This window comes from Nicotiana attenuata, unplaced genomic scaffold (genome assembly GCF_001879085.1).
Source record: "Nicotiana attenuata strain UT unplaced genomic scaffold, NIATTr2, whole genome shotgun sequence".
NCBI classification, from domain to species: domain Eukaryota; kingdom Viridiplantae; phylum Streptophyta; class Magnoliopsida; order Solanales; family Solanaceae; genus Nicotiana; species Nicotiana attenuata.
This window is the reverse complement of record NW_017670321.1, coordinates 664,964-689,387: the sequence shown is the minus strand read 5'-3', so window position 1 is coordinate 689,387 and position 24,424 is coordinate 664,964. Positions and strand designations below refer to the sequence as shown.

Sequence of the window (24,424 nt, the reverse complement as noted above, 5' to 3'; positions counted from 1 at the left end):
CCTCTGGAGTTACTTCTGGGAAGTTCCTTGGTTTCATTGTTCGACATCGAGGGATTGAAATTAATCAAGCCAAAATAGATGCAATCTTGAAAATGCCTAAGCCTCGGGATATTCACGAATTGAAAAGTCTGCAAGGAAAGTTAGCATACCTTAGGAGATTCATCTCAAACCTAGTAGGGAGGTGCCAACCATTCAGTCGCCTTATGAAGAAAGGTGTCCCTTTCAAATGGGACCAAGCGTGTAGCAACGCCTTTGAGAGCATTAAATCCTACTTGATGAAGCCTCCAGTGTTGGCAACCCCTATACTTGGAAAGCCGTTGATACTATACATTTCAGCACAAGAGAGGTCTGTTAGAGCGCTGTTGGCCCAAGAAAATAGTGAAGTGAAAGAAATTTCCCTTTACTACTTGAGCAGGATGATGACACCAAACGAGCTGAATTATTCGCCAATTGAAAAGTTGTGTTTGGCGCCAGTCTTCTCAATTCAAAAGTTGAAGCACTACTTTTAAGCTCATGTTGTCCGTCTTGTTTCTAAGGCAAATCCCATCAAGTTCTTGATGTCAAAACATGTTCTTAGCGATCGACTAGCGAGATGGTACCTCAAATTTTAACAAATTCGAGATTTTTTACATCCCTCAAAAGGCTGTAAAAAGACAAGCATTGGCAGACTTCTTGGCAGATCATCCGATACCTGATGACTAGGATCTGACTGACGAACTACGTGATGAGGACGCTATGGTCGTTGAAGTTCAACCTCCATGGAAGATGTACTTTGATGTGCTGCACATCGTGGATGAGCTGGTGCTGGCGTAGTATTTGTCACTTCCCAAGGTGTAGTCTTGCCCTACTCCTTCACCTTGACACAACTCTGTTCCAACAATGTTACTGAGTATCAAGCATTAATACTTGGTCTTGAAATGGCCGTTGATATGAAGCAACTGCAATTGCAAGTCTTTAGTGACTCCCAGTTAGTGGTCAATCAGCTCTTAGGTAGTTACGAGGTCAAGAAGCCTGAACTACGCCCATATCATGATTACGCTAAAAAATTAATAGGGTGGCTCGGTGATGTGACTATTCAGCATGTGCCAAGGAAAGAAAATAGAAAGGTGGATGCTTTAGCTGCCCTAGCTTCATCGTTAATCCTGCCTGATCAAGTGCAAGTTACTGTCTGCCAAAAATGGGTAGTACCTCTGCCAAATGAGGCCGAAGGTGAAAAAAATGAACTCAAGCATCTTTTCGCTATTTCTGAAGTTGGAAAGAAGAATGGCGACAACCCATTATGGACTACTTATGCTATGGGATACTTCCAAAAAATCCGAGGAGAAGGGCTGAAATCCGTCGCCGTGCACCTCGCTTCCTTTACTACAAAGATACTCTATACAGAAGGTCATTCGAGGGAATACTTTTGCGATGCTTAGGGGAAGAAGAAGCACTCCAAGCTTTGCAAGAGGCACATTCTGGAGTATGTGGGTCACACCAGTCTAGACCAAAGCTCCATGTCCATATAAAAAGGATGGGATATTATTGGCCAACGATGGTAAAAGATTGCTTGGACTACGCTCGAAGATGCAAGGCTTGTCAATTCCATGCGAATTTTATTCATCAACCTCCTGAAGTGTTGCAACTGACTGTTGCATCCTGGCCATTTGACGCTTGGGGATTGGATGTTGTTGGACCACTGCCAAAGTCCTCTGGTGGTCACCTATACATCTTGGCTGCAACTGACTACTTCTCAAAATGGGTTGAAGTTGTTGCTCTTAAGGAGGTAAAGAAAGAAAATGTTGCAAGTTTTATCCGAGTAAACATTATCTATCGCTTTGGCATTCCTCGTTACATAATAACGGATAATGGCAAGCCGTTCGACAATAGGTTGATGAACAAGATTTGTGATCTCTTTGGCTTCAAGCAACGTAACTCTTCTATGTACAATGTTGCCGCCAATGGTCTAGCCGAGGCATTCAACAAGATTCTATGCAACTTGTTAAAGAAAGTCATCTCCAAATCCAAACGAGATTTGCATGACCGTATGGAAGAAGCTCTATGGGAATATAGGACAACTCACCGCACGCCAACGCAAGCGACCCCTTATTCACTTGTCTGTGGAGTCAAAGTCGTCCTGCCATTCGAGCATCAAATACCTTCATTACGATTAGCTATCCAAGAAGGGATCACTGATGAAGAAAATGTTCGACTTCTATTAGTAGAGTTGGAGGCTCTTGATGAAGAGAGGTTGGAAGCTCAACAGAGTCTTGAATGTTATCAAGCTCGATTGTCTCGCGCCTTCAATAAAAGAGTTCGCCCGAGATCCTTTCAAGTAGGAGATCAAGTCCTTGCCGTACGAAGACCCATAATTACTTCCCATAAACCTGTAGGGAAGCTCACTTCAAAATGGGATGGGCCATATGTTGTACAAGAAGCTTACTCAAGTGGGGCTTACAAGTTGGTTGATGTAGATGGCATGAGAATCGGCCCTATAAATGGCAAGTTTTTAAAGAAGTATTATCGTTGAAGTTGCAACGCTCCTTGACACATGAGCCTAAACTGCATGTTGCTACACTCCTGACCCGCATGAGTCTAAACTGTGTACGACCCCCCCCCCCCCCCAAAAAAAAGTCCACTAGGTTGAAAACCTCGAAAGGGGCGGCCTAGGCAAAAGTTAGGACATATAAAAAAAATAATAAAAAATAAATAAATAAAAAAATTACCCATTCTGAACTACGGTATGAGTTGATCCTCTTCACCGAGATACGTAGGCAGCTTAGAGTTTCATTCTAAGTTCAGTAGCATAAGTTCAAAAGATACATATTGCCCCAATTGTTGTCCGAGTGAAGTATGAAAGAATGTAAAATCAAGCTGAAACGCCATCCTCCTATTGAACTTTGATCTCATTTTATATAAAGGGGAAAAGCTTCCATGGTAAATTGGTGTCTTTAATGGAATGATTATATAGTCTTTTAGGAGGCTACCAAGTATTTGCAATGAATCCTGGAGAGTCGTTATGCCTTCGAGTTCGCCAAACCTTCAAGTTGTTGGTCTTCAAGTTGGAGTCTGCAAATCCGCCAGTCTTTAAGTTGAAGTATTCAAGCCCTCCAAGTCCATCAGTCTTCAAGTTGAAGTCCTTAAGTTCACCAGAATTCAAGTTGAGTTGTTCAAGCCCTCCAAGTCTTTAAGCTAAAGTCTTCAAGTCTGTTAACTCTTCAAGTTGAAGACTACAAATCCACCAAGTCTGTGACGACCCGGCCGGTCGTCTTAAAAATTAACGCCCCGCTCCCCTATTAACTGCTTCCCCCAAGTTTATTTCTGCTATTTCGATTTGCTGGGATGTTCGGTTTTGAGTTTCGGAGAGTTTTGGGATACTTAATCCCTAAATGAGAGCTTAAGTGTTGGAAAGTTGACCGTAGTCGGAACAGTGTGAAGACGGCCTCGGAATGGAAATTCGATGGTTCCGTTAGCTCCGTTAGGTGATTTTGGATTTAGGGGCATGGTCGGATTGTGTTTTGGAGGTCCGTAGCTAATTTAGGCTTGAAATGCCGAAAGGTCAAATTTTGAAGTTTCCGGTTCGATAGTGAGATTTTGATCCGAGGGTCGGAATGGAATTTCGAGAGTTACAGTAGTTCTGTCATGTCAATTGGGATGTGTGTGTGCAAATTTCAGGTCATTCGGACGTAGTTTGGTTGGGAATTTGATCAAAAGCGGAATTCAAAGGATTTTAGAAACTTAGGCTTGAATCCGATGTGTTTTGGTTATTTTGATGTTGTTTGGAGTGTTTTGAAGATTGGTACAAGATTGAATAAGTTATTAGGTGATGTTTGTGCTTTTGGTTGGGGTCCCGGGGGCCTCGAGGTGATTTCGGATGGTTAACGGGGAGTTGAGGAAATGTAGCAGCTGCTGTATTTTTGCTGCTTCTGGTATTTTCGCATATGCGCTTTGGGGACCGCAGATGCGGCGCCGCAGAAGCGGCTAAGGAGACCGCAGAAGCGGATTTTTGCCTTCCCTTCAGGTTCCGCAGATGCAGAAGGAATACTGCAGAAGCGGTGGCGCATCTGCGAAAAGGTAACTGCAGATGCGGATTTCTGGTCAATTAATGAAAGTCGCAGATGCGACTAAGTCTCCGCAGATGCGGTCCTAGGGCCGCAAATGCGGGAACCACTGGTCAGAACCTATATTTAGTTGCCTTTGCGAAATTGAGCCATTCTTTCACCATTTTCATCCGGGTTTGAAGCTTTTGAGAGAGACTTTTGAGGAAAACAAAGGGGAATCACTTGGAGGTAATATTTTTTACTTCATAACTCATTTTTATGTGATTAAAGACCTAATTAGTGATGAGAAATTTGAGAAAAAGGAGTAATTAGGGCTTGAGTTTAAGAGGCCTTTAAATGAGGATTTGAGGGGTCATTTGGACTCCGATTTCAGTGTTCTTGGTATGTAGGAACTCGTGAGAGTGCATAGTTTCTGAAAATGTAAATATATCCGATTCCGAGACGTGGGCCTGAGGGGCATTTTGGTCATTTTACCTAATTTCGCGTATTAGCTTAGAATTTAATTATACAATCAGTTACTTGAAGTGTTATTTACATTATGAAACTTAATTGAATAGATTTGGGCCATTTGGAGTCGGGTACTCGTGGCAAAGGCGTGGTTTCAGGTTGACTTGCACTTGTTCGAGGTAAGTGGCTTGTCTAACCTTGTGTGGGGGACCTTTCCCCTTAGGATTGATATTGTGGTAATTTAAATGCCTCGTAAGTGAGGTGATGAGCGCTTACTTGTGCAAATTATTGAAAATCCGGTTTTTCATTAAAAATAGCCTTGAATTGTGTTCTTCCTTTTCTTGCTTACACTATTTGGAAACTAAACCTGCTGTAGCCTAGAGAAGCATGTCTACTTGACTAAATTGCTCTATTTGCTTTAACTGCCTTAATTGTATTACGTGAACCATGCTAGGTTAGGATTACCTGCTTCCTATTTGATATGAAATTGATTGAATTGAAATTCATGTTGTTGCTGCGTATTTACTTTGGGACTACAGGATGGTATCCCGGGAGCTCCCCTGCATGTTTACTTTGGGACTACGGAACGGTATTCCGGGAGATCCCCTTGCATGTTTACTTTGGGACTACGGAATACCAACTTTGGGACTACGGAACGGTATTCCGGGAGATCCCCGCTGCACTTTTACTTTGGGACTACGGAATGGTATCCCGGGAGCTCCCCTGTATGTTTACTTTGGGACTACGAAATTGCATTTCGGGAGATCCCCCTGCACATTTATGAGTTGGACTACGGGACTGCACCCTGTGAGATCCACTAGATATGATATTTATATTTGGGGACTACAGGACGGTATCCTGGGAGATCCCCGGTTGTTATCTTGGAGCTGAGTTGTGTTCTCTTACGGTGTTTTACTTGCCACTGTGATAGTTGTTGCTGTCCTTTATATCTTGTGTTACTTATTTACACTGTTTATTTCACACTGTTAACCCTTATATTTTATTTAACCTCAGTAGGGCCCTGACCTTCCTCGTCACTACCCGACCGAGGTTAGGCTTGGCACTTACTGAGTACCACTATGGTATACTCATGCCCCTCCTGCGCATGTTTTTCATATGCAGATCCAGGTACTTTCGCTCAGTCTTATCATCCTTGAGGCGAGGCGCTTCTGTAGAGACTTCAAGGTATATCTGCCGCGTCCGCAGACCGAGGAGTCTCTTTCTATTCTTGTTGTTTAGTATTAGCCCTTCTGTACTTTCAGTTCTTGTTAGACATTCTGGAGTTAGAGTTGTGTAGTACTTCTTAGCTTGTAATTCATGGGTTTTCGGGTCTTGGATTTATGTGTTGGTTTTGAGAGTTAAATATGGTGTTTGCCGAGCGACACATTTATACACTGGTTATTTTTTATTTCTGTTTTAAATTGTTTTACTTTCGCAAATTTTTGGTTTCTTTTCCGAAATTTAGGCTCACCTAGTCGTAGAGACTAGGTGTCGTCACGATGGTTCACGGAGGGCGAACCGGGGTCGTGACAAAGTCTTTAAGTCAAGACTTTCTAATTTTCCAATTTTAAGGTGGATGTTTAAGTCCCTTTGCATCTTAAGTTGGTCCCTTTACGGTTTTGTCCTTAAAAGGAACTTTAATTTTCCAATCTTAAGGTGGACGCTTAAATAGCTTTGCACCTTAAGTTGGTCTCTTCACGGATTTGTCTGTCTATATGGTGATACGGATTTGTCCGTCTATATGGTGATACGGATATTGTCTGTCTATATGGTGATGTGAATTTTTCCGTCTTTATGATGATGTGGATTTGTCCGTCTATATGTTGATGTGGATTTGTCCGTCTATATGTTGATGTGGATGTGTCCATCTATATGTTGATGTGGATGTGTCCATCTATATGTTGATGCGGATTTGTCCATATATATATTGAGGTGGATGTGTCCGTCTTTATGATGATGTGGATTTGCCCGTCTATATGTTGATGTGGATGTGTCCATTTATATGTTGAAGTTGGTGTGTCCGTCTATATGGTGATGTGGATTTGTCCGTCTATATGTTGATGTGGATGTGTCCATCTTATGATGTGGATGTGTCCATCTTATGTTGATGCGGATTTGTCCGTCTATATATTAATGTGGATTTGTCCGTCTATATGTTAAGGTGGATGTGTCCGTTTATATGTTGATGTTTGATGTCTCCATCTATATGGTGATGGGGATTTGTCCGTCTATAAGTTGTTATGGATTTATCCGTCAATAAGTTGTTGCAAATTGATCTATCTATAAGTTGTTGCAAGATCCGTCCGTCTATAAATTGTTGTGGATTGAACCGTCTATAAGTTATTGTGCATTTATCCTTCGATGGGACTTCATGGAGTTGCTCGTCAACTTAGCACTCAACGCCTTTCCTTCTTGTTTGACCTTAAAAAAAATATACGACAAAGGAAGACAAAACCACTAGAAGTAGAAATTACCTTCACCGTGGCTTCCTAATCGTTTGTTGACAAACTCAAAGAGATATGCATAAGCTGGTGATTGACACTCAAAGAGAATATGGTGCTTATATAGATTTCTGAAGGCACCTTACTCAAGGTCTTAACCGATGTGGGAGCAGTAAAAATTATACTCCAAAAGGAATTGGGTATCCTAACCTGATTGAAAAAGAAAGCTACATGCAGTGCCGACACTAATTCAAGTTGGTGCGTAGGTAATTAAATCAAAGAGTTCTACAATGAATAGGATAAGAAAATCCTATGTGAACTAGATTTCTACCTAATGCTCAGTGTTGTAATAATGAAGTTTTGGATCTTCTAAAGGAGACACATAAGATTCTAAGTCCAAAAAAAAAAAAGGCCTTTGAGCTTTACAACTGATCCATATGCTCAAATATGGTCATGTGGAATTAATAAAAGAAGTTACAAAGGTAAAGATATGTTGCCTTCGTTAAATACTTCAAGCCAAGTCTCGAAATGAAAAGTTTAAACTTTGACAAGTGTTGAAGTAGGGGGCATTTGTAGGCATGTAAAATTTATTGAATTTAAATTCAATAAATAATTTGGACTATATTTTAAATATACTAGTCCAAATAAATATTATGGGCTAATATAATTGAATTAATTATATAAGTCCAATATATATGGATTAAATAAATAAGTCTTAATCCATTGGGCTAGCCCATTTAATTGGGCTAAAAGTGATAAGCCCACTTCATTAAGCCCAAGATGCCATCTTCCTAGAGGCCCAGTTTGGTGCCACGTGTCAAATGACGTGACACGCCAAGTCAAGCGGAAGAGCCAATAGGACCATGCCACGTGTCAAAATGACAAGGCATGCCCAGTCACACTGAAAGGCCAATGAAACCGCGTCACATGTGCAAGTGACATGTTCTGGCCAATCAAATGCGGCCATGTCACACTTCAATTTGATTGGTCGGAAAGAGTTTGTTCTTATCACAACTCCTCCCTTCCACAACTATATAAATAGGGGTCTTCATAACTCAGAAAAGACACCATAAGTTATAACAAGAAGCAAGAAAGAGCTCGTGATCAAACGCTGCAAATTCTTCCCCAAGTTTCAAGCTTCAAGTTCGTGAAATCAAGTTCAAGCTCAAGAACGAAGAAGAAATCAAGTTCAAGCTCAAGAACGAAGAAGAAATCAAGTTCAAGCTCAAGAACGAAGAACAAATCAAGGTCAAGTTCAAGCAATCAAGCTCAAGCTCAAGAACAAGATCATCGTTCGAGGCAACAACTATATATTCAAGATCAAGCTCAAAGGCACTTGAATTTATTTACAATTGGAAAGACGAATCAGAGGATTCATATAGATCATAACACTCAAATATTCAAAAAAATACTACGATTGTTGCAATATTTTTCGATCTTGATTTTATTTTCTCGACGCAAATTTATTGTCTACACATATATTACAAATTCATATTAGGCTAAGGCACGGAGGCCAAATGCCTTGAAATCATATTTTTAGTTTTGAACATCATTTTTAGATTTAAAGGTCTTAATTATTATAGTTCTAAAACTTTCAAAAACGGGTAGACACAAAATGTATTTTCACCTTTCAATCAAATATTATTCCTATGATATTTTTGTATAATGAAGCAAGTATTTGAACAAACTAAAGGAAGAACTACTAGAATAGATCAAATTCCTAAACATGATTAACACAATTATCATTTAAAACTTATATTTTATTTTTTGGTTAATTCTTATATTATAACGTAAACACATTTTTTGAATAATACTTACGTAGTTTTTAAAAAAATATTCTCATTAATACGAAGTAACGAACATACAATAAGATGCAACGCACGTACTTTACATCTATCGATACTATATTAAAAGCATGAAGCTCCTTAGCAAAATTTTACTCGCATTTTTTATCCTTTAAAACATATTTCATATTAGAAAAAGTTATAATTTAATTAATCTTCTATTCTTTAAAATGTTAAAATCAAATAATTTAAATTTTTTTCTTCTTATATTAACTATATAGAAACTCCTAATATTTAGAATTATACATCACCAACAAATGTTTTTCGCATATTTGACATAAAATTTTACTCTCCAGAATATTTTTACTACATTTTTTTTTATCTAACATTAAATGTACGTACAATATTTTACTCCTATTACTAATCATTTACATGTATTTTCCCCCACAATAATACATGCATATTTACTTTTAATGTTCTTTATTTGCATCTACTTTAATGTCCATTACAATTTTACCTAACCTGTTCTTTTACATAAATTTTAATTGATTGATGCGATAAACACGTGCAACGCAGGTACCCTAAAGCTAGTATTGTGTTAAAAACACGAAAGCCTTTAGCGAAATATCGTTCGTCTTTTTACTCTTTAAATGTACATTTCACATTAGACAAAATTATAATTTTAGTTTTTTCCCCTAATATTTAGAAGTTATAAATCAACTAAAATGTTATTTATTTAATTTTTCCTTATTTGAACTATTCCTTCTAGTTGGAACATTAAAATCATTTTAAATTTACCTTATATAAATTATTTCTTAATTGAACCACAAAATACTAATCTAAGTGTATATATAGAGGAATAATTGGACCGCCGACGAAAGTAATTCTTCACTTCTCTTTTTGTTTTTGTTTTTTCGTTTTTACCAAACACTTTACATCTATAACTTTAATTTGGTATAATACTTGAATACGTATCCGATTTTCTTTCTTGTTCTTCGATATTCTCCAACTATTTGTTTGTTTCTTATTTATTAGTATTAGTTTTATTTTTTGATTTTATACATGGCAAAATTGTTAGAAGATTTCGTTTGAGTTCACTTAATCGACATATTAATATTCTTGAGTGGAGAAGAAAGGCACGTAATCTTTATACAGAAGATGTGGAATATGCTAATTCTTCCTTTTTTGTTGTAATTTTCAGGAGTTTGGATGTCATTGACCTAATAAAATAGCATATGATGTATATTACCCATTTATATCTCAAACGATGTTGTTAATTTGTGTTTATTTTTTAAGTTTCTAATTACCTAGCATGTGAGCTTCTCCTAAGGTTTATCTTATCATGGGATTCAACAGTTTTTTATGCTCAATTTGATTTTGATAAGCAATAATTTTCGAGAGGGAGAGCCATAAAATAATTTTTACCTGCTGGTTTGTTCACCTACGCAATATTTCGATAACCGGTACGCATCTTTTAGTAGTCGCATCTTGGTCACACAAAGAATATCAGAAAAATTAAAAAATAACAAATATTCACAGTAAAAGATATTATTTATTATTTTATAAACTCATTATTTTCTTGTACTAATCATTAACCTCTTACTTAATTAAAGAGTGTAATTGTTACTGTTTCCTTTTATTAGATTTTTAGTTGACGAAATTTTTTATTATTTTCTTGTACGGTGACGTAAGGCAAGTAGTTAAACTCCTTTCCAAGCTTACAAGTTTTGTTCCAAATTTTCAAGTTCACGTTAGAAGCTTAAAAATATTTCAAAACACTTTTTTAATCCTATATCTTTGTATTATTTTTCGTATGTTATTATAAAACCACAAAACCTCAAAATAAAAACTTGATAGATTTTTCTTTACAAATTATTTCAAATCTCAATTAGAATATTCACTAGACTAAGGGCTTGATAAAGCCAGGAAAAGTATATCTCTCAATAAAAAATTTATATTTGAAGGTAATATCGTTGAATGGAGTCTGTTCCTTTTTTTAAATATAAGTTCTGCCTCATTCTATGAAAAATCTGCTAACAATTTTACTCTAATACAAATTTAGATCAATCACATCGTGTTTCTATAGATGTGCCTTCAATTACCATATTTAAGTGCATATGAAATTTTGCATGATAAAATTACTATCTTGACATATCATTTTAATGATCTACGTGGAATAACATGTAAAACGCACATACGCTAAAACTAGTAGCCTTAGAAACAAAAACGATATAACAAATCCAATAAATTATAAAGAGGGGGAGAGGGGGGAGGGGGGGGGGGGGTATTGATTCAAGTGATAAGTGCTTCCACCTTCAACCTGTAGGTTCGAAGTTTTAATGACATTAGGAATACGTTAAAAAAACTATCTTTGGATCCCCTAAAGGGAGGTAAAAAGAGTACTCTCTTCGTTCATTTTTACTTGTCCACTATGTTAAAAATATAAAGATTTTTATATACATATATATTATCGGAAACTTTATTACCCTCCCTACTCAAGTTTCAATTTAATTACCTCCTATATACAAATTTACCAATTATATTCACTTTAGTTTCAATTTAATTACCTCTTATATACAAATTTACCAATTATATTCACTTTAGGAATTAAATGAGTATCCCTTTATATCAGAAATCAATTATTTTCCATCCTTATTCTCTCTCTCTCTCTCTCTCTCTCTCTCTCTCTCTCTCTCTCTCTCTTTATCTCTCAATCCTTAATTCCAGTAATATAGACAAAGGAAAAGAGAGCAGCAATTCCACCATTGACAGCCATTAAAAAGTTTTGAAGCTTTGAATTCGAATTTGGGTTCTCACAAAACATCATTTGTTTGAATTGGGTGTTGTTGCAAACAATTGAGAATTCTCTCTACGTCTCTCTATATCTCTCAACCCCTAATTCCAGTAATGTAAAGCAAAGGAAAAGAGAGCAGTGATTCCACCATTGACAGCCAGCTTTGAAGCTTTGAATTCGAATTTGGGTTTTCAAAAACCATTATTTGTTTCGATTGGGTGTTGTTGCAAACAATTGGAAATATGGTTTGGAGTTTATATCTCATTTTTGAGGGTGTTTTGGTGAAGATTAGACTTGATTTTGGCTGAATTTCAGATTTAAAGAAGAAGAAGAAGAAGAAGAAGAAGAAGAAGAAGACATGACATACATTATACTTACGAAATTGTAGTAAAGTTGTAGTAAAATTGTAGAAAACCTCCCGGCAACTCAGAATAGCAGAAATAAACACGGGGAAAACAGTTAATAGGGGGTCGGGGCGTTAATTCTTAAAACGATCGGCCGGGTCGTTACATCCTTCCACACTTAAACATTCGTTCGTCCTCGAACGAGCATAGAGACATACATGAAGTAGTGAAAAGATGAGGGTAACGGCTGCGCATATCCTGCTCGGTCTCCCAAGTCGCCTCCTCGACCGGATGACCCCGCCACTAAACCTTCACTGATGCAATGTTCTTTGACCTCAGCTTTCGAATATGCCTGTCCAGTATCGCCACTGGCTCCTCAACGTAAGATAGGTCCTTGTCCAATTGGACTGAACTGAAATCCAACACGTGCGACGGATCACCGTGATACCTCCGGAGCATCGAAACATGAAATACCGGATGAACTCCTGCCAAGCTGGGAGGTAAGGCGAGCTCATAAGCAACCTTCCCAACACGCCTCAATATCTCAAAAGGACCAATAAACCTCGGACTCAACTTCCCTTTCTTCCCAAATCTCACAACGCCCTTCATAGGCGAAACCCGAAGCAGGACCCACTCTCCAACCATGTAGGAAATATCAGGAACCTTCCGGTCCGCGTAACTCTTCTGTCTGGACTGGGCTATGCGAAGTCTATCCTGAATCACCTTAACCTTCTCCAAAGCATCCTGAACCAAGTCTGTGCCCAATAATCTAGCCTCACCCAGCTCGAACCAACCCACCGGAGATCTACACCGCCTACCATATAAAGCCTCATACGGTGCCATCTGAATGCTGGACTGATAACTGTTGTTGTAGGCAAACCCCGCCAATGGAAAGAACTGATCCCAAGACCCTCCGAACTCAATCACACACGCACGGAGCATATCCTCAAGAATCTGAATATTGTGCTCGGACTGTCCGTCCCTCTGAGGGTGAAATGCTGTGCTCAACTCCACCCAAGTACCCAACTCATGCTGTCCGGCCCTCCAGAACCGTGATGTGAACTGAGTACCTCTGTCTGAAATGATGGAAACTGGAATACCATGCAGACGGACAATCTCCCGGATATAAATCTCCCCCAGTTGCTCCGAAGAATAGGTAGTACTCACAGGAATGAAATGCGCGGACTTGGTCAGCCGATCCACAATCACCCAAATGGCATAAACTTCCTCAAAGTCCATGGGAGCCCAACTACGAAGTCCATGGTGATCCGCTCCCAGTTCCACTCCGAAATCTCTATCTGCTGAAGCAATCCACCCGGTCTCTGGTGCTCATACTTTACCTGCTGACAATTGAGGCACCGAGCTACAAACCCAATTATATCTTTCTTCATCCGCCTCCACCAATAGTGCTGCCTCAAATCCTGATACATCTTTGAGGCACCCGGATGAATGGAATACCGCAAACTATGGGCCTCCTCTAGAATCAACTCCCGAAGCCCATCAACATTAGGTACACAAACCCGACCATGCATCCTCAATACCCCGTCATCACCAATGGTCACGTCTCTGGCATTACCCTACAGAACCCGGTTCTTGAGGGCATACAAATGAAGGTCATCAAACTGCCGCTCCTGAATACGATCGAACAAGGAAGACCGAGAAACCACACAAGCAAGGACCCGACTAGGCTCCGAAAGATCCAATCTCACAAACTGACTGGCCAAGGCCTGAACATCCATCGCCATGGGCCTCTCCGCTGCTGGTAAATAAGCCAAACTCGCCAAACTCTCCGCCAGGCGACTCAAAGCATCGTCCACCACATTGGCCTTCTCCAGGTGATACAAAATAGTGATATCATAGTCATTCAGCAGCTCTAACCACCTCCCCTGTCGCAAATTAAGGTCCTTCTGCTTGAACAGATGCTGCAAACTCCGGTGATCAGTATAAATCTCACAAGGCACACCGTACAAATAATGATGCCAGATCTTCAAGGCGTGAACAATAGCAGCTAACTCGAGATCATGGATAGGATAACTCTTCTCATGTACCTTCAACTGTCTGGACGCGTAGGCAATCACCCTACCGTCCTACATCAATACCGCTCCAAGGCCAACCCTCGAGGCATCACAATAGATAGCATAAGACCCCGAACCGGTAGGCAATATCAAAACTGGGTTGTAGTCAAAGCTGTCTTGAGCTTCTGAAAGCTCTCCTTACACTCTTCCGTCTAAACGGAGCACCCTTCTGGGTCAGCCTGGTCATAGGTGCTGCAATAGATGAAAATCCCTGAACAAATCGACGGTAATAACCCACCAAGCCAAGAAAACTGCGGATCTCTATAGCCGAGGATGGTCTGGGCCAACTCTGAACTGCTTCCACTTTCTTCGAATCCATATTTATTCCCTCATTAGATACCACGTGACCCAAGAATGCCACGGAATCCAACGAAAACTCATATTTCGAGAACTTGGCATATAACTTCTTTTCTCTCAAAGTCTGAAGCACTGTCCTCAGGTGCTACTCATGATCTTCCCGACTCCGAGAATATACCAGAATGTCATCAATAAAAACAATGACAAATTAGTCAAGATATGGCCGGAATACACTGTGCATCAAATGCATAAAGGCTGATGGGGGCATTGGTCAGCCCAAATGACATAATAAGGAACTCGTAATGACCATACCGAGACCTGAAGGCAGTCTTCGGGATATCTGGCTCCCAAATCTAAACTGATGATAGCCTGAACGCAACCAATCTTAGAAAACACACAAGCACCCTGTAACTGATCAAATAGGTCATCAATACGAGGCAAAGGATAACGGTTCTTCACTGTAACCTTGTTCAACTAGCGATAATCAATACACATACGCATAGAACCACCCTTTTTCTTCACAAACAAGACAGGAGCACCCCAAGGTGATACACTGGCTGAATGAAACCCTTATCAAGCAATTCCTGTAACTGCTCCTTCAACTCCTTCAACTCAGGAGGAGCCATACGGACGGAGGAATAGAAATGGGCTGAGTGCCCGGCAACAGATCAATGCCAAAATCAATATCTCTATCGGGCGACATGCCCGAAAGATTAGCTAGAAACACATCAGAAAAATCCCGTACTACTGGGACTGAATCAACTGTAGGGGTATCAATACTGACATCTCTCACATAAGCTAGATATGCGTCACACCCCTTCTCAACCATACGCTGAGCCTTAAGGAATGAGATAACTCTACTGGAAGTATGATCTAAGGGACCCCTCCACTCTACTCGTAGTACACCTGGCATAGCCAGCGTCACGGTTTTTGCGTGACAATCAAGAATAGCATAATGGGGCGACAACCAGTCCATGCCCAGAATAACATCAAAGTTTACCATGCTGAGAAATAACAGATCGGCTCTGGTCTCAAAACCACTAAGAGCAATCAAACACGACCGATAAATGCGGTCCACAACAAGAGAATCTCCAACAGTAGTAGAAACATAAAAAGGAGAACTCAAAGAATCCTGAGATACGCCCAAATACGGGGCAAAATAAGAGGACACATAAGAGTAAGTGGAGCCTGGATCGAATATAACCGATGCATCTCTATGACAGACCAGGATAATACCTGTGATGACAGAATCGGAGGCGACAGCCTCAGTACGGGCAGGAAGGGCATAGTATTTGGCCTGGCCTCCCCCTCGAGGGCGACCTCTACCTCCCCGACCTCCACCTCTAGCTGGCTGAGCAGGTGGGGTAGCAACTGGTGCTGTAATCATAGCCTGAGAACTCTACGGAGCGCGCTGTGGCTGAGAAGTTTGTGGGGGTTCAACCCTCCCAAGTCTAGGGCAATCCCTCACCACATGGCGTGTGTCACCGTACTCAAAACAAACTCTAAGAGGACGTGGTGGCTGTGACTGGCTCGGGCCAGGCCTGCTGGACTGACCACTGGAAACACCTCATGCAGGAGGCGCACTGGATACTGGAGGTGCATAATAAGGCTCCTGAGGCCTAGGAGGAGCTGGAATACCACTGGCTGCTGGAAGAGCTGAATGAACGGGCGACTCACATAACCCCTACACGAGCACCCGAATAGTGACCCGATTCTCGAGACCTCTTGGCCTCCCTCTCCTCTCTGTCCCGAGCATGCATACCCTCTACTCTCCTAGCAATGCTCACCACCTGCTGATAAGAAATATCCATCTCCAACTCCCGAGCCATGCAAGACCTGATGCTGGGAATGAGCCCCTCAATAAACCGGCGAACCTTCTCGCGAACAGTAGAAACCAAAGCTGGTGCATTTCTAGCCAAGTCGGTGAAACGGACAGCATACTCCGAGATAGTCATAGTACCCTAGCGCAAGTGCTCAAACTCTACGTGCCAAGCGTCCCTGAGGCGCTGGGGAACATACTCTCTCCTGAACATATCTGAAAACTGATTCCAAGTCAGGGAAGCTGCCTCATCCGGACTATCTAACTCATAAGCACGCCACCACTGATATGCGGCTCCTCGAAGCTGAAAGGTAGTGAAGGAAACCCCGCTCGATCCTGATATACCCATGGTACGGACGATACAGTAGCACTCCTCTAGAAATCCCAGAGAATCATCCGATGCTAGTCTACTGAATGTAGGAGGCTGATACTTCTTGAACCTCTGAAGCCTCTTCTGCTCCTCCTCTGAAGCTACTGCCCTCACCTCGGGCTGAGCTGGGGCTATAGGCTGTCCCGGTTCAATCTCTGGGATCTGCTCAGCATGCACGCGCTGCTTAGGAGTGCAGGCGGCAGGAGTCTGTGCTCCTCCCCCGGCCTGGGATATGGCTGCAGCAAGGGGAAGCAACCCTCCTTGATCTAGAGTGGTGTACATAGTAGATAAGTACAGATGTCTCCGTACCGATCCGCGAGACTCTAATAAATTGGCTTGTGATTCATGACTCATATGAACCTAGAGCTCTGATACCAACTTGTCACGACCCCAGTTCGTCCTCCGTGAACTATCGTGATAGCACCTAGTCTCTATGACTAGGTAAGCCTAACAAAAATGCGGAAAAAGAAATAACAGAGTAAAACTAGCCGAAAACTGCGGAATAACATAATGAAACATTTAAGATGCCGCTCGGCATATACCATACAAACTCTCCAACTGAACTACATTTCCCAAAACCCGGAATCTCATGAAATCACAAGCTGTGGGATAACTACAGTGTTCTAACTCCAGAGTGTCTAAACAAAAGAAAAGTACAAAAGGGCTATAACTGAAAGAGAGTAGATAGGGACTCCTCGGTCTGCGAACGCGGCAGATATACCTCAAAGTCTCTAGAGATCGCCTCGCCTCGCTAACGATATGGCTGAGTCGATGTACCTGGATCTGCACATGGGAAAACATGTGCAGGAAAGGGCATGAATACACCACAGCGGTACCCAGTAAGTGCCAAGCATAACCTCGGTCGGGTAGTGACGAGGAAGGTCAGGGCCCTACCGGTTATAAAATAAAAAGCAAAGTAAGACAGTGTAAGGTGAAACAGTATAATCAAGCAATGTCAGAAAATGAGAAGAAATCAGAGAAAAATATACACTCAGTACACAGAAACATCGCCAGGGGATCTCCCGGGATCCTGTCCCGTAGTCCCAAACGTAAATACTCGGGGATCTCTCAGTATCCTTAATATGTGTGCTAGGGATCTCTTGGTATCCCGAGGATCTCTTGATATCCTCAATATATGTACTAGGGATCTCTCGGTATCCCGAGGATCTCTTGGTATCCTCAATATATGTGCTGAGGATCTCTTGGTATCCTCAATATATGTACTAGGGATCTCTTGGTATCCCGAGGATCTCTTGGTATCCTCAATATATGTGCTGAGGATCTCTTGGTATCCAGCACTACAGCCAAAATCAATATATGTGCAGGGGATCTCCCGGAATACTCATCCGTAGTCCCAAAAATAAAAACACAACATAATCAAGGAAAGAGTCCACAATTTCATTCAAGTCCGTACTAAGAAACAGAGATTTCTATTCTAACATACTGCACAGAGTTCACATAAACAGTTTAAGCAGGTAGGACAATTAATACACTTAAGCATGCTTCCCTAAGCTACGCAGTAGGCTTAAAATACAAGTAATGATCAAGAAGAAGAAACACAATTAATTTAATTAATGAAAAACGGGTTTCCAGCAATTAGCACATGTACACACTCGTCACCTCACGTACACGGCATTCATATAACAACAATACCAAATCCTAGGGGGGAAGTCCCCCACACAAGGTTAGACAAGCCAGTTACCTCGAACCAGCTCAATCAAGTCTATACCACGTTCTTACCACGAGTATCGACTCCAAATGGCCCAAATCTCAATGAATCCCTCTGAAAATCTCCCTTGAAATTCCTCTCAAAAGCTCCACCCCGAATTGAAATATTGAGAAAAATGACCAAAATCGTGAAGGAAGTCTTTTATACTTTCTGACCAGGCTTTCCACACCTGCGGTACCGCATCTGCGGTTTTCACTTAAAAGCCCATTTCTGCATCTGCGACAAAACGCCCGCACCTGCGAAGCCGCTTCTGCAGTTCCAGCTGACCTCTCTCTTGGCCGCATCTACGGCTCGATCTCCGCTTCTGCGAGTCTGCACCTGCGGTCCCCTAACCACAGGTGCGGTTATGACAGCAAATGGAAAAACTTCAGCTGCCAAACCCAACTCAAAATCTTCCGTCAACCATCCGAAATCACCCCGAGGCCCCCGGGACCTCAACCAACAGCACGAACAAGTCATATACCACTATCCAAACTTATACCAATCTTCAAAACACCTCAAACAACATCAAAACACCAATTCATCATCGAATTCAAGCCTAAGAATTCCAAAAACTTCCAAATTCCACTTTCGATCAAAAAGTCTATCAAACCTCGTCCGAATGACCTGAAATTTTGCACACACATCACATATGACCCAACGAACCTATTGCAACTTCTGGAATTTCATTCCGACCCCTATATCAAAATCTCACCTATCAACCGAAAACTTCAAAAATTCGACTTTCGGCATTTCATGCCTAATTAAGCTACGGACCTCCAAAATACAATCTGGACACGCCCCTAAGCCCGAAATCACCCAGCGGAGCTAACGGAACCATCGGAATTCCATTCCGAGGCCGTCTTCACACTGCTCCGATTACGGTCCAAATTCTAAAGCTTACTCTCTCCTTTAGGGACTAAGTGTCCCAAAACACTCCGAAACCCAAAACAAAACCTCCCGGCAACTCAGAATAGCAAAAATAAATACGGGGAAAACAGTTAATAGGGGATCGGGGCGTTAATTCTTAAAATGACCGGCCGGATCGTTACACGAATCATACGTGCGACACAGGTACTCGTAGATATACACATTCAGACAGTCGATTAAGAATTCATCAGGCAACATTTATCCAAGGAAAAGGCATTTCTCGTTTAACGTTTAAGAAAACGAAGTTTAACTGTTTTTAGGAATTCATTTACAAAGTTCTTAAAATTAACCCCCGGGCCCATGTGCCCGGATTCCGAATTTTTTTGAAGAAAGTTGTTACCCATAACCCAAGGATCAAGAATATATGATTTCTACTCAATTCCATAATCATTTTCTTGGTCAAATCTCATTTTTATCCAAAACCTACATTTTTCATCTAAACCCTTGATTTTCTCTAATTTCACATGTTAATCTACCCATAATCTGTGTATTTAAACTCACTCACGTTGTGTAGAAATTACTTACCTCAAGGTGCTAGGTGAAGACCCTCTTCCAAAAGCTCCAAAATCGCCCAAGAGATGGAAGGAAATGAGCTAAATGGTCTAAGTCTCGAAATTAATAGCTGTGCACAGACCTCAGACGTCGCATTTGCTACACCTAGTTCGCAAATGCGACAAAACCGTCGTAAATGCGAACATGGGCCTCCCCTGCCAAGGTCGCAAATGTAACAAATGAGTCGCAAATGTGGACTCTGCTGAGGTCGCAAATGCGAGGTTCTCAAATGCGAACAATTTCTCGCATTTGCGAGACCTGCAACTACTACCAAGAACACCAGAAAATCTGGTGTGTTTTCAACTCCTCCCGCACGTCCGAAACTCACCCGAAGCCCCCGGGACCCCGTCCAATCACACAACTCAGTCCCATAACATAACACGGACCTGCTCGAGGCGTCAAATTACGTCAAACAACATCAAAATCCTAAATCACACCTCGATTCAAACTTAATGAACTTTAGAATTTCAAACTTCTACTTTCGTTGCTTAAACCTATCAAATCACGTCCGATTGGCCTCAAATTTTGCGCACAAGTCATATTTGACATTACATACCTACTCCAACTTCGGGAATCGGATTCCGACCCTATCAAAAAGTCCACTTCCGATCAAACTCCTCAAAAACCTTCAAATTTCTATCTTTAGCCAAATGACTCCAAAATGACCTACGGACCTCCGAATTCACTTCTGATCGAGCTCCCAATACCAGAATCACCATACGGAGCTATTCCCAGACTCGGAATCTCAAACGGACATCTATAACACTTAAATGCACTTCAACCCAAACTTATGAAATTCTTCCAAAAATGCTAACTTCCACAATAGGTGCCGAAACGTTCCCGGGTCCTCCAAAAGCCGATCCGGAGATACGCCCAAGTCCGAAATCATCATACGAACTTGCTGGAACCTTCGAATCCTGATTTCGAGGTCGTTTACTCAAAAATCCAATCTTAGTCAATTCTTTCAACTTAAAGCTTCCGAAATGAGAATTCTCTCTCCAAATCAACTCCGAACTTCCCGGAATTCAATTCCGACCATGCGTACAAGTCATAATACCTGAAGTGAAGCTACTCAGGGTCTCAAACCGCTGAACGACGCGTTAGAGCTCAAAACGGCCGGTCGGATCGTTACAAATGAGAAATTTTAATAATTTAAAGTGTACTATAACACAATTAACCATTTCAATACTTTCTAGATAAGCCCATATTATAAGGCCTTAATCGTTTTCTTTTCATTTTTAGTAAGAACTTCCTTGTCTTTTCTTGCCAAAAGAATTATAGTTAAAAAAAAAATCAGAAGCAAGAAAGCTAAATGATGCGAATAAACTTGAAATGAAGTCGAGATCATACCTAATAAATTTTATCAAGAAAATCATAAAACAAACATATCTATAGCATTTAAAGATCTTTCCTTTGAAATAATCCCGTTAGAATATTTAATTCACCATAATTAGTTCCTAAATACTCTCAACCTCTTAACAAAAGTTTGTTTTATTTCCTCTATTAACAAAAAGTTTGTTGAAAATCTTGAAATTTAATATGGAGTATCTTTCCTTTATTTCCCCTTATTTTCCGTAACTCCAAAGTTACAAGCTATACATGGACTCTCTCATATTATGTAAATTTCCAATCATATTCCTAGTATAACACAATTTCCATGACTTTGACGAATTCTACAAAGACCTCTAAACCTATTTGTCTTCTTCTTTATATGATCAAGACTACAAACAAAAGTCACTGATGACTCTTTTCTTGTTTAAACCATCAATTCCCAGTTCTCAAAAATCCAAAAAAATGATGAAAGAACTGTTCCAGAAAAGGCTTAGTGCCTTTTACAACAGTTTGAGTTTTCACAAACAAGATTTATGGCAAAATTCTGATGTTGTTGTTATCCATTCAAACCAAGAGAAAAACTCATCAAATTCTCAGTCAAATCAACTCTACTTATGGCTTATAGGTGAAGAACTTGATGATACAAGCACGATTTTCACTCTCTATGGGATATATTTTTTCTGTACTCAGAAGAATTTTTCCAAGATTCGTTCTTTGTGTTGTTATGCAACTTCGATGCAGAAAATTCCTGTTTCTGTTCAATTGAAGGCTAAGAACGATGAGGGGTTTGCGTTAATTGATGCTACGATACGTAACGAGAGAGTAATTCACAACAACAAGATGAATTTTGATGATCGTTGTTGTCCGTTTGTTGTTGGTTATATAGCAGGTGAGTATCCAAAGTCTAAGCTTTTTTGGAGTTGTATTAATGATTTAGAACCTAAAAAGTATAAAGCTGTAACTGTGAATTCTGGTATTGATAAGTTGATTAATACTGCTGAAAAATCAAACTTTGATTTTGGAGTTTCTAATGAGAAAGAGGTGTCTAAATCAGTTGAATTTACTCCTCCTATGCGTAGTTTTAGTCCTATTATTGTGAATGTTGGCAAGGAAAAAACAAGTTTGAAAACAAAAAGGGATTTGAGGGATAAGCGTGAGAGTAATTTGTGGAGTGAAAATGATGAACAAGTGTTTTTGAACTTCTTGGAAAATGGGAATCAATCTGCTCTGAAAAAGAAGGAAAATAGGTTTAAATTTGAACATAAAGGGTCGAGGGAAAGGAGGAGCAATTTGGGTTCTAGTATTGACAAAACTGAGGTCCTTTCTGGCGAGGGAATTGAAATCAAAGAGAAAGGGGAATCGATGAGCAGGGTGAATGGAGGCGGCAAAAATGATGATCAACTTTTCACGTTTGGAGCAAATAGATTGGATGGTAAAGGCGACAAGTTAAAGGAAGGAGGCAAAAATTATGATCGAATCTTCATGTTTGGAGCAAATAGATTTGATGGTAAAGGCGATAAGGCAAAGGAAGTAGACAAAAGTGATGATCAACTGTTCAAGTTTGGAGCAAAAAGCTTGGATGGTCAAGAGGACAAGTCAAAGGAAGGCAACAAAAATGGTGATCAGCTGTTTAAGTTTGGAGGAAATTGGCTGGATGCTAAAGAGGACGACAAGTTGAAGGAAGGAAATAAAGATGGTGATCAGCTGTTTAAGTCGGGAGAAGGTAAGAAAGATGGTGGAGAAAATAGGCTACGCAGGATCCCCGATCAGCCTCAATCAATGGAGGAGGAAGAAGGTGTAAAGAATGTCAAGCTTCTTAACGAAAGATTGGCAGGCTTCTACTCAAGCTGGAGGAAATACAAAGAAGAGCAATGGGGAAAAGCAGATGTTTTGGTGATTGGTACTCAATCAGCAGGACCACTTGAAACCTTGTCTCGTCCCATATCCTCTAGCTTCTTAGTGTGGTTGCTTGATCATGAGTTTCCGGAAACCACAGCTGTTTTTAGAGACATTGGAATAGAATTTCTTTGCACCAAGGAAAGTTTCTCCAGGCTTTACACAATTGGAAGTCGTATGACAATGGATGGAATATTTACTGTTTCTGTCCAACTGAAGAAAGGAGGGGAACATTGGGTAGATTGGTTAAAAAAGACTTTGTGCCAGGTGAATACTGCGCTGACGTCTGGAGAAATTGTTGTTGGATGTATTAAAGGGGAGTCTATGGAGATGGAGGCTCTTTCAAATTCCAAAATGTTTGAAGTTGCATATGTAGACAATGCTTTAACTAATCTGCTTGAACATGGGAATTTTGAGAAATCTGAAAGCTTTGCAGCTCTACAGCCAACTTTACGTAGGCAGTTTCAGATGTTGTCTTTGGGAAAGTGCGGTGGTACAAAAACTGAGGATGTAGTGTCATTTTCTGAGCTAGCCAAGATTAAGTCAATGGATGATAAATCTTATATGTCACATGCATCTGTAGAAGAGAAGTTATCGCTGGAGAAGAAGGGTGATACATCGTCTTTGTTGCTTACTGATAGTAGTGTGGATGCTAAACGACCAGTTGAAGAAAACACCGTATTTGAGAAGGGCATTTTGAGTAGCAAAGTAGAAGAAAACAAGATGTTCGAAGCGGACAATGTGGAAACCTCTACCAAAGAGGATGGTGCAGAAGAAAAGTTAATGGCTGAGGAACAAAATATGGTATGTAACCCTGAAAAGAGTAACTTATTGCAAGAGAAGGAGTGTGAAGGAAGAATGGATTCTTTACCAGATGATCTCAATGGCAGCCCGAGGAAGGACTCTGTTGGTGAAGATGATGATTGGACGTTAATTGAGAAGGAATCTGAAAAGCAAGAAACAGAAGTAGCTGAGAAATTAAGCTGGAAAAGGTATTGATAACACATTGACTGACATCTTCTATATTCTTTGTCGCTTAGTCTGTTGTAGACAGTAATTAACTCTTTGTTCATGTTTGATAGGTGGTTCATGGTTTGGTCATCAGACAAGGTTCATGTCTGATGAAGCACCATCAAAGGAGGATTAAGAGGCTGTTTCATTCATAGCAGCAATGTTTGATTAGAAGTTAATAATTTTCACTGCTTTCCTTAGAACAAGAACAATGTCTGATTAAGGCTGGCTGCAATTTTTCTTTCTTCTGCTTCATTAGCACCAGATGTTCTTTTGGAGTCTAGATTACATTAATAGTTTTATCAAAAAAGAATTGGTTTCTATCTCTTTTCTTTTTTTCTCCGAATTTGAATACATAATGCATATTTGTCTTTTGATGTCTATGTTTGTATATTTGGTTTTCTAAATTCTGTATGTTTTAGTATCACGCTTTTCGGCTTCGGTTTAGTATTAAGTAATCATTGATTAATTAAGATGTATGTATGCTTACCTGAATTCTATCTCCTCCACTCCCTTGAAATTTTAAAAATCTTGGTTTCTCCTTGAGGAACGTGGAAATTGCTTTCTCAAAAATACCACCATAC

At 40.4% G+C, this 24,424-nt stretch overlaps 1 protein-coding gene across 1 annotated transcript; it reads left to right on the top strand.

Moving 5' to 3' along the window:
- Nucleotides 1–21,184: 21,184 nt before the first annotated feature.
- Nucleotides 21,185–24,221, top strand: LOC109237822. The gene is made up of 2 exons (XM_019404209.1): nucleotides 21,185–23,821; nucleotides 23,912–24,221. Exons 1-2 carry the CDS (start codon nucleotides 21,342–21,344, stop codon nucleotides 23,949–23,951), a joined length of 2,520 nt encoding a protein of 839 aa, XP_019259754.1. The 5' UTR covers nucleotides 21,185–21,341; the 3' UTR covers nucleotides 23,952–24,221.
- The last annotated feature ends 203 nt before the right edge of the window (nucleotides 24,222–24,424 follow it).

Excerpts from the sequence above, each read along its gene's own strand:
- LOC109237822 (XM_019404209.1), top strand. The coding sequence starts at position 21,342 with ATGACTCTTTTCTTGTTTAAACCATCAATTCCCAGTTCTCAAAAATCC. Across the intron at positions 23,822-23,911 it reads GAGAAATTAAGCTGGAAAAG|GTGGTTCATGGTTTGGTCAT; the intron begins GTATTGATAACA and ends CATGTTTGATAG.